At 38.9% G+C, this 10719-nt stretch overlaps 1 protein-coding gene across 1 annotated transcript; it reads left to right on the top strand.

The window, feature by feature from the left end:
* Positions 1-5798: 5798 nt before the first annotated feature.
* LOC104441509 lies at positions 5799-8009 on the top strand. The gene is made up of 3 exons (XM_039308753.1): positions 5799-5942; positions 6212-6290; positions 7359-8009. Exons 2-3 carry the CDS (start codon positions 6250-6252, stop codon positions 7756-7758), a joined length of 441 nt encoding a protein of 146 aa, XP_039164687.1. The 5' UTR covers positions 5799-5942; positions 6212-6249; the 3' UTR covers positions 7759-8009.
* Positions 8010-10719: the final 2710 nt, after the last annotated feature.

The following is a 10719-nucleotide window of genomic DNA, read 5'->3' as shown; positions in this document are numbered from 1 at the left end:
GCGGCTTAAAGAGGCAGTGAGTGTCGATGTCACGACGGGGCTTGGCATCGGCTCAGCATGTCAAGGGGCAACAGGTTTGCAAAGGGGCTCCATGTCTTGACGGGCGGCGAACCGCAGTGGCAAGGGCGATGTGACGACAGGCCGAGATCCTCTCTATCCCTCTTTTCTCTCTATTCCTCACGTGTATCAATCTATTGTGGTCGTCTTTTCAATTGTCTGGCCTCTTCTTTATATAGGCCATGATATCAAACTTTGGACAAGGAAAATAAATATATTCTTTCATTCCCTCCCAATCTAGTGAGATTCACTTTTGCTTCTTTCCATTCTTTACTACGTTATCAATATTGCGTGAATATGACCAGAGAATAGTGCACGAATTCTTTCCCTATTAAAATAGCGTTGGTCAATTTCCTTGCCCCCCATTTTGGCCGAATTTTGCTCAATTCTATGGCCAAGTGCATGATTTTCCTTCCCGTGGATGGGCTTCTCCACGTGCAAATCGGTGGCCACTTACCTGGTGTCCTTTCTTTGCATTTGTTCCCTCAAATAGGTGAGCATGCACGAATATATTGGGGATAAATGCCAATTGCTTCTTTACCATGTGCTCAAAATTTCCTCATCTACTTTTAACAATTTAGGACACCTATGTAAATGTAATATCAATTACCATGGAGGAATTATTGACTTATCCAAAGTTTAATGCTCTTGCGGGCTCAATATTCAAAGCCATTCACCTAAATCCATTCACTGCCGGTCCAATAAGTATGCAAATATATGGGCCTATTAACTATTAATGTAAATGCTCATAATAATTATATGCAATTTTAAAAATAATATTTTTTTGTTTAGGGGCTCAAATTTAGTCCCTAATTTTCTATGCAATTTACAACTAAATGGATGCCAAAATCTATGTGTCAACAACGTGGCTCGGAATAATATTAATTGATGGATTAAATATTATCTTTGACTTTCTCACGTGTGTAGATCTCCTCAAGACAAGTATTTTAGGATCGTTAGTCTACTTTGAATCACTGCATTCCTCTTGAACTGCCTTCTCACTGATAATAGGCTCATCTTGAATCTCTACTTCAAGTGCACTTTGATCTATTGGAACCATCTTCATATGCATTGTGTCCAGCTCAACATATCTAGTTCTACTAACTTCTCATTCTCATGCTTTGTCTGATGACCTTCGTATATATTTTCTTTATGGAATACCACATTCCGACTACAGATGACTTTATTATTCTCATAATCCCAAAACCTATAGCTATACTTATCGCTAGGGGTGTCAGGACCCGAACCAAAAACCAAACTGGACCGAAAATTGAACCAAACCGAACATCGAACCGAACCGAACAAAACCTAAAAATTCAATTTTTTCAATTATGTTTTCATTTGGTTCGGTTTTCATCAAAAACCATTTTTTTTTTATCAATTTGGGTTTTTTTCGGTTAATCGAACTGAACCGAACAAAAAATAAAACCATCAACCAAACTGGCGAACCCTATTTCTAATTCTCTTTAAATGGGCCGTCTCCTTTCCTCTCGTCTCAGCTTGAAGGTGCGACGGTGACGACAACGGCGACTGTGACTGTGACGGTGACGGATGGCGACGACTGCAAGGATGGCAACAGTGACGACAACAATGACCGATTGAGGGACAACGACAAGGATGGCGACAAGGATGGCGATGGTGCCAGATCGTTCAGCAGAAGTTGAAGGTCTAATGCGAGCTCGAAGGCGGGGTGAACGGCTCTGCCTTCCCTTCAACCCTGACTCCCGCTTCCCCACGGTAGGTCTCGGCTTTATTTTCTTTTATTTCTTTAGGGCCATGTTGATTTCCTGAGGATCCCGGCTTAGAGGTGTGTGAGGCAACTAGACATAGTCCATTCTATCAAGCTTGCCCTCATTTGCCAACCCAAGCCGGGTAGGGAGCACATCGACCCCTTTTTCTCTGCCTTGTTTTGGCCCGTTTCGGACTCACAAGACTAGGATTCATCGTGGTTCGGCTCACGTGAGTTCTGGTCCTACCGGATTGTGCCCGATCCTTTTTAGTCTTGGCTTGATGATTGTTGTGAACCTGAATGCAAATCCGAGTCCCGAATTTGTTGGCGTTCACACTTTAGTCGATGCACCCCACTTGTTTGATGAAATGCCTGAACTAGATTCACATTGTACTCTTTGATTCTCGTTCTGTCCTTAACGTATTTTTGTCATTAGACATGGCTTTATGAATTTTCACGCTGTTTTGTGAGTTTCTTTTTGTGGCCCTTGCGTTGTGGGTGTTCGTTTTTAGTACAGGGATGATAAATCGGTCCCCTTACTCTTTGAGGTTTAGAGCTCCGCAGGGAAATCGTGGAGACTCGCCCCTAATCCACGCCTTGGTTTTTATGGCTAAAAGAGAGGGTGAGTGGTGAGGGTTTACTGGCCGAGGAGGGGGGCGTAGCGATTGGTTTTTGGTGCGGGTCTTGCGCTGAACATGGGCACTTCAGTGAGTAGAGACGTTCGAGGCTTCTATGTGGAAAACCGAACCACCAAAAGCTAAAAACCAAAAACCTGAACCGAACCGAAATTTCGGTTAGGTTCGTATTTGATTCGGGTCTCATTTAGTTTGGTTCGGAAGTTTTTTCTAACGGTTCAGTTCGGTTCTGTTTTTCAAAAAAACCGAACCAAACCGAACCATTGACACCTCAGCTCATCGCCACCGTATTCAATAAAGGCACACTTCTGGGACTTAGCATCAAGCTTCTTTCAATCCTCCCTATCAATCAAAGCATATGTAATACAACAAAAAACTTTTAAATATGAATAATTAACATTTTTATCTAACCACCGCTCTTGTGGTATTTCTCCATCCAACATACTAGATGGATTCCTGTTGATAAAATAAACAGCTGCAACAACTATGGCAACCCTAAGTGTAGCGAGAGACCCGCCAATAGCCTCATGCATCCCGCAAGTTCTAGAATAATCATATTCATCCTCTTAGATACACAATTTTTTTAAGGAGTTCTAGGAACAATCTTCAACCCATGCATGGCTTTCCGACTCAAATATTCTGTTAATTTTTTGCTTATATATTCACCACCATTATCAAACTTTAGAGCTTTAATGCAATAACCTGTTTTATTTTCTATCATAATTTTGCTTATTTTGAACATCCTAAGTAATTTTGCTTTTTCTCTGAGAGCATAGACCCAATTTTTCCTTATCATATCATCAATGAAAGTGAAAAATATCTCTTAGCACCATAAGAGAGTTCTTGAGCTGGTCCCCACACATCAATGTGAACTAACTCAGCTTTTGACCTTTAATTGAAAAGTAACCACTTTTTGCTTTTCATAAATGCAACTCTCATAGAAATCTAGCTCAACTTTTTGCAAACTTGGAAGTAATTTCCTCGAATGTAACTACTTCGTACCTTTTTCACCAAGATGTCCCAAGCGATAATGCCAAAAAATAGATAAATTACTTGTAGCCATTGTAGTTATGATCATATCATTGATATTGTTTCATTGGAGAAGGTAAATTGTACCTGTATGTTTTGCCTTTACTACTATTCTTGCCCCTAAGATTATCTTCCAATATCCGCATCTAAAGGTTGTTGCCAAACCTTCTTGGTCAAATTTGCTAGTTGAGATCAGATTTTTCTTTGACTTTGGAATATGCCTAGTTTCATGCAAAACTAAACGTCCTCCACCTGAGATGTTCACAATCATAGTTCATTTTCCAACAATCAAACACATGTGGTCGTGTCCCACCACTGCTTGCGTGAGATAATCAAATATGTCTCTTTGCGAGGTGCAATGGAAAAAAGCACCGGAATCAATGAAGTACTTATTTGTTGTCAAGTCAAACCTTATAGACAAACACAAGTTTTCTAGTAAAGGCTCATCCCTAACAATTAACTCCTTGATTCTCCTCTTATTGTTCTTTTTGTAGGCTTCACATTGAAATCTCCAGTGTCTGGTTTAATCACAAAGCCAACACTCATCTTTTGCAACCTATTTCTTGTCTTTTGATTGTGACCGGCCATGCCTGCTAAATTTTCCTCTACTTTTACTTCTTCCATGGTTCTCCATTGCTAACGCCATTAAAGATGTAGATGCCGAAAAATTATCTCCACTTAAGACTTTCCTTTGCATCTCTTCATCCATGATGCCGTTCACAGCATCATCTAGAATCAAATCATCCTTCATGGTGCTCAAAATTCCTTACACTACGGTGTTGTAACTTTTCAGAAGAGAACATAAAAATAATAAAACTTAAAGCTTCATATCCAGATTTATGCCCACAAGTTCCAACTAACATATGACTGTATGAAATTGTTAATATGCTTTGCCACAAAATCTCTATCAAATAACTTCATATTAACCAATTTCTTCAACAAAAATACTTGATTTAATGTGAACGACTTCTCATAAATATTCGTTAAAATATCCATGGCTTCTTTTGCAACTTTTTGCTTTTGAGATGTGGTACCTTGTCTTTTGGCAGCCCTAGACGAATCGCATAAATGCCTTTCAATTAAGAATTTTCCATCTGGCTTTTGCTATCGAATCCACTTTCGCCATCTCAGATTTCCAACCTTCAAGTGGTGCATAGAGATCTTTTTTATAAAGATAGTCGTTAATTTGGAGTTTCCACCATCTGAAATCATGCCCATCAAACTTATTGATTTTGATTTTATCTTCTGCTATTATGTTTACATTCAATCGAACATCACCAGAAAACCCTCAATGTTCTCAATTAACTAATTGAGGCTGTGATACCAGATGTCACGGAATTGCATGCCGATTCCAGAAAAATAATGCAAGCAAACAATCTGCTAGACAAAATATAGTTATAAAGAACATAATTAAAAGAATGCGCCAGAAAAATTATTATCAAAGTTCACCCAAACCAAGGTTACGTTTTTCGCACAAAGGCATTCTATGAATCCACTAGATTTTGAAAAAAAGTTGGAATACAGCAACAATCTTCTCTCAAGATTATGACACAAAGAGATTTAGAATACTCACAAAGAAAAAACTAAATTTGTTTCTTTTCTCTTTTTCTTTTCTTTCTATTTTCTTTTTCAATGTCTTGACAGATAGTGTCTAATTATGGCTAATATAGATGTGTGACTTTAACTTAAAAGCAAAATTAATTAAAAAGACAAAAAAATAGCCGTTAAAAGTAATTTGGCTTCATCCGCCCACGAATAGGACACTTTACCTAGTAGCAATTCGTTTCCATGTTCCTGGCAATGGAAGGTGGCAGGCATGTGAAGCCAAAGCGAAGGAGCACTTCCCCAGTTAATTATTGCAACTTAAACGAAACGACGTGGCGTAGAATTGACATCACTTTTTTTTTCCTTATTTGTTTTCTGGGTTTGTGAGAACACCAGGGGGAGAATTAGAAGGTGGGTTGCAGGATCAAGAAAGATATGAAAGGGGCCGGTAACATCGGACCCCACAGCCACCTAACAAAATAATTACATCCGACGATCTCGTCCGTTGAATTTGGTGCAGCAAGGATCCAAATTTCAATGGCCTGATTTAGTGCATTTGGTGAAGGCGCTGATGAATACCGGCAACAATGTCTTGACAGTCATCAAACACAACGCGAATTTCCCCGCGAACTGACACGTGCTGTCCTCCCATTCGAAGCTGCCTGGAGGCTTACATATTCACATGATGCAAGAACTTAGTTGTCCTCGTTTTTTTTTTTTTTTTTTTTTTTTTTGGGTCGGTTAGTTGTCCTCGTTTATATAAGAGAAATGTGACCCTCTTGGATCTTGCCCGTTCACTTCACTATCATCTCCCTGTCCATCTCCCTTGAGCTTTCATTCCTCAAGAGAGAGACAGTGAGAGAGAGAGAGAGAGAGGGAATCAATCCTAAAGCTTGAGAGATCAGATCTCGCAAAACCCACCGGAGACGAGAGCAATGGCTGAAAAGGTGCACTTTACGTGCCTCATCCTTTCAATTTATGAAGACTCTTTCTTTCTAACTGATAGAAAGATTATTGTAACCCATATATGATCAGCTCTTTTACATTCTTGCACCAAAAGAAGGATTTTTCTCATTTTTCTGATGGAAGAAAGAGCCATGCTTCTCTCTCCTTTTAGCTTCGTTTTGTTTGCAGAGTACAAAAGATCTTTGCTTGTGTTGTTCACTTACTTTCTCTGTGTTTGTGCGTATGTGTGTGCGACTCTGGACTGTGGAAGGTAACAATGGTCATCAGGGTTGACCTGCAGTGCTATCGATGCTACAAGAAGATCAAGAAAGTGATGTGCAAATTCCCAGGTGAGTCTCCCTTTGCCTGTGTTAACGGTTGTCCTCTTTTTCCTTTGTTTATTACCACCGTAGACTTCATATGACTTCAGTGAGGCAATCACAATAGGCAATAAATAGAGCTTTCATGCTAAATGTTTTGTAAAGTCATAATGAACTAATGACCGTATGTCCGGATTTCTAATCTCGGGGTGTCGTATTTCTTCATAGTTCTATTTCTTCCGAAATTGAAAGTCTTCTACACATCGTTCCTATTCTAATCATGAATTTAGGATGAGGATCTTGGAGAATTAGGCCCTATTTGTTTTGTGCTCTTTTTCTAATCATAAATACAATTTCTGTTTTTGTTCGGGGAATAAAAAAGAACAGAAACGTGTTTGTTTGTATTTTTGTTCCAAATCTATTTTTTTATTCCGGGAACAAATTTGGAACAGAAACAAGAAACAAGAAAAACTTGTTTCTTGTTCGAAACACTTCCAGAAACAATTTTCTCTCTCCTATGGCTGGCGGCGGCCTTCAAGGGCCGGCAATGCCCTCAAGGGCCGGTGACCTCGCCGGAGCATCGCGGCCCCTAGCGAGGCTCGGCCTCACCTTGGTTGGGTGAGCTCGGCCTCACCGGATTTGAGCGAGCTCGAGCTGGCCCAGCCAAGGCGAGGCCGAGCCTCGTTGGGGGCCGGCGAGCCTTGTGTGGTGGGCTAGGTCGCCGGCCATGGCCGAGGCCGACAACCAGCCAAAAGGAAGAAAAAAATAAAAAATAAAAAATAAAAAATAAAAAATAAAATTAAAATATTAAAATATTAAAAGAAACAAAAAAATTATACAAGTTTACCAAACGTGTTTTTGTTCTTTTTCAATTCTAGGAACAAATTTACCAAACGCGTTCTTCATTTCAAAACTCATTCCCGGAACAGAAATAATTTTTTCTATTTACGTTCCTGGAACAATTTTTTAATAGAAATATTACCAAACGCACCATTAGATTCTGTAAGTAATATTATGTGATGTGAGTTTTAGTAGCAAAATTTAGCTGTAAAAAGAAAACTAAGTTAATTTTTTGTGTTATCGTTTTGGGAACAAAAGAAATCGAGATCAGATGTACGATGAGAAGCAGAACACAGCGACAATCAAAGTGGTGAGCTGTTGTCCCGAGAGAATCCTTAAGAAAATAGCCAGCAAAGGCGGAAAAACAGTGGAGAGCATTGAGATAGTCCCCGAGAAGAAGCCCGAGAAGCCCCGGGAGCCCCTGATGCCCAAGATGGGGCCGCCCATGGAGGTCCCGCCGCCGTACAAGGAGGGGGACAATGGAGGAAACGATTCTGATGTCGAACCTACAACTCTTACTCCCAAGCAAACCAATCAGTTTGTTTCAGGATATCCCACGATTTATCCAAGTGGAATATACTACCAGCCGCCTCAGCCGTATTACCAAGGATATGGCACTGTGCCATACTATCACGGGGTGCCGGCTTATTACGGTTAGAGCAGTTATGGTGTGAATAGGGGCTATAACACGAACCACGCCGACTAAACGGAACCCTGAGTCGTGCACAGTCATGTGATTGGATCATGAATGGGTTAAAGGTGCATGTACGTGTTAACTTGCTAAAGGTTTTATATTTTATCAGTTGTGCTTAGCCGGAGGATCTGTCAAATTTCGTGGATACTTGTATTTGATCATATGAGACAGTAAAGGAACAATAAGGTTTGGTGGGAACGTCGATGATTTTATGATTCTGCTTGCTGAAATAGGATGAGTAGGTGGTTTGGTATTTTAAACAGATCAAATTACCAGTTACCAGTTGTTGAAATTCTAATCAATCAGGACAGCCGATTCAAATCAAGTCCATTTACATGATGGCTATGATCGTGCTGTTCAGATAGATTTAGGAACTTAAAATCATCAATGGACAAAACATTCAGTTGGCAAACCGCAGAATTTGTTGCACACCCCGTGGTGGCAACTTCCGTCATGTTAAAAGTAAGACTACAACAGATCGATGATGAAATTCAACAATTTTGTGAAGCTGATGTCGCAGACCATCCGACTCATAGTATCTAGCATCTTCTGCTAGATGCAGAGATTCAGGCAGGGATACATGAGTTCCACATTTCGGATTTACTTTTTGCCAGTGATTTTATAGATAGGGGAGAAATTCACTTATGTTGAAGCTAATAGAAAAAACTTCAGCATTATCAGCGAGTAGTGGAAGGGTGAATTAGAGATACAAGACAAAGTATGTAAGCATAATCCTCCGAGCCGCCAAACCCCCTAATTTCGGAAGTGAATTAAATCAGATGTTGTCAAAGTTCCAGAGCAATCGACGTCAAGATTCTGGAGCCTTTCTAAAATTGCAGTAACATCTTCCTGGTTGATCTTTCCCATTTCCTGTAGCTTGTATACAACAAACTCCGCAGGCGCTGCAAAAAGAAAGCGCCTACAAGAAACTCAGACACTCGGTCAAATTAGTTTATTTGCATAATTGAATTTGTAGTGGATGATTAAAATTAGCTTGACAACTTTGTCATCATCAAGATCAGCTGCCTCTAAACCGGAGAACGTAAGATTTCGTGTGAGAACCCACTTTGTGAACGATCTTTGCCTGATTCCTGTGTACAGCACAGCGAGGTAGAAGAAAAACCGACCCACACATATGGTACTAGCCAGTAGCCAGTATCCAAAACACGGAAAAGATTCTGCCACCGGTGGTCGAGAAACTTTGATCTCCATAGCCCAGAGTAGTGATAGTAGCACAAACACAATAGAAAGCATGGACGAAGAATTCCTTGATGTGGAGTTGAAAAATTCAACTACAAAATGATGAAAGGAGCTGCCTTTTTGACCTTTGAATCTGAAAAATGTCAATTTGGGCCCGAGGGCAAGTCCCAAGCATTGTCTCATTCTACCTTTCTCGGCTGAAAAGTGAAAGTGCTAGTATGAACACCTAAAGGGGTGGTGAATAGGTGTAAAAAATAGATTCTGCAAAATGCAATGAAAACCTTTACTTTTAACATGAGTCTGAATAATAACAGACTTTTGAAACTGAGTCTAAAGAACAACAGACTTTGAGCGAGTTTAGACTTTAGCAATTAAATAGAACTAGGAGCAAAATAAGGAGATTCAGGGAAGAGAATAAGAACACGGATTTTATGGTGATTCGGCTTAGATCAAGCATACGTCCACTCTCCCATGCTAACAACCTTCTAGTTGGATTCCATTATGCAATCAACAAGAGATTAGAACTTTGAGTGCAAAATACTTAGTAATAAATCACACTATTTCACTAAGTCACTCTTTTGATATTTCTTTCGCAATCACAAAAGTTTAAGCTCACAAGAGACAAGTCTATGATCGAAGGTCGCTCAGACTTTGGAATTATAAATTTTACGCTCCGTCTCTTACTTGCTCATTGGTCCTTGATCTCCTTAAATACTCCTCCACTTCCAAACTAGCTGTTGGACAATATCTTGAGGATCATATTCTAATCTACCTATTGGACAAATCTGTATCTAGAAGATTTGGTAACCGTTGAGTAATAGAAGTAGAATCCCAAATTGATTCTAATCGCCCATACAAACAGAATCTTAGTTTGCATAAGTAGAGCTTCTTCATATAGAAAGTTATTGTCTTCAAGATCCAATCGTTAATCAATTAGATTGAATAAATCAAATCAATCTTGATGTAGAATTCAAACCAGATCACTAGCCGTTATTTGTTTGGGGCTTGTGTTACGTTATGTCAAGTTGTTTCTTTTTGAATCTATTTCGTTTTAAATCTATTACGTTCTGGATGTAAAGTCTGAAAGACTTCAAACTGAAGTAGAGTTTGAGTGTCTTCCGTTTAAAATAGACTTTACAATGTGGACGTCAATCTGAACACATTATGCTTTTAAATATATTTAGCCTTAAAGTCTGGACACAATCTGAATAAGTTCAGCTTCAGTATAGAATTTGTCTTCTAGTTCTTCATTCACGTTCAATCTGGAATTTATCAGAGTTGACAAACTTCTGATGTAGAACAGACTTTGACACTAAAGTTTGGCAATATTCAAACTTTAACACAGAAGTCTGAAAATCTTCAGAATAAAATTTGAATAATATCCTTTACATATTCTATCATCTGTATAGTCTGTTATTCAACAATTAAACACGTTAATAGCCTTTGATTTATTTTGCCATCTTAAAAACATCATAAGGGATTTCCCTAACAATCTCCCATTTTTGATGATGACAAAACAATTTCTAAATATTCAGATGTGTAATCACACTTTCTAAATTATTGATAAATACTGTTCAAAAAAAAATTATTGATAAATCAATCATCAAATTTTAGATTTTCAAAAAATGTGATTTGAATCAAAAGACAGCGAATAGATTGAGCATAATAATATATAGAAAAATAATCACAGCTCAATATTATTCAATAAATAATATCAACCAATTA

Source organism: Eucalyptus grandis, chromosome 3, assembly GCF_016545825.1.
Source record: "Eucalyptus grandis isolate ANBG69807.140 chromosome 3, ASM1654582v1, whole genome shotgun sequence".
Lineage (NCBI taxonomy): Eukaryota > Viridiplantae > Streptophyta > Magnoliopsida > Myrtales > Myrtaceae > Eucalyptus > Eucalyptus grandis.
This window is presented reverse-complemented; position numbering and strand designations above follow the sequence as displayed.

Coding starts and splice junctions, on each gene's coding strand:
- LOC104441509 (XM_039308753.1), top strand. CDS start 6,250: ATGCTACAAGAAGATCAAGAAAGTGATGTGCAAATTCCCAG. Junction 6,291..7,358: donor AGTGATGTGCAAATTCCCAG/GTGAGTCTCCCT, acceptor TGGGAACAAAAG/AAATCGAGATCAGATGTACG.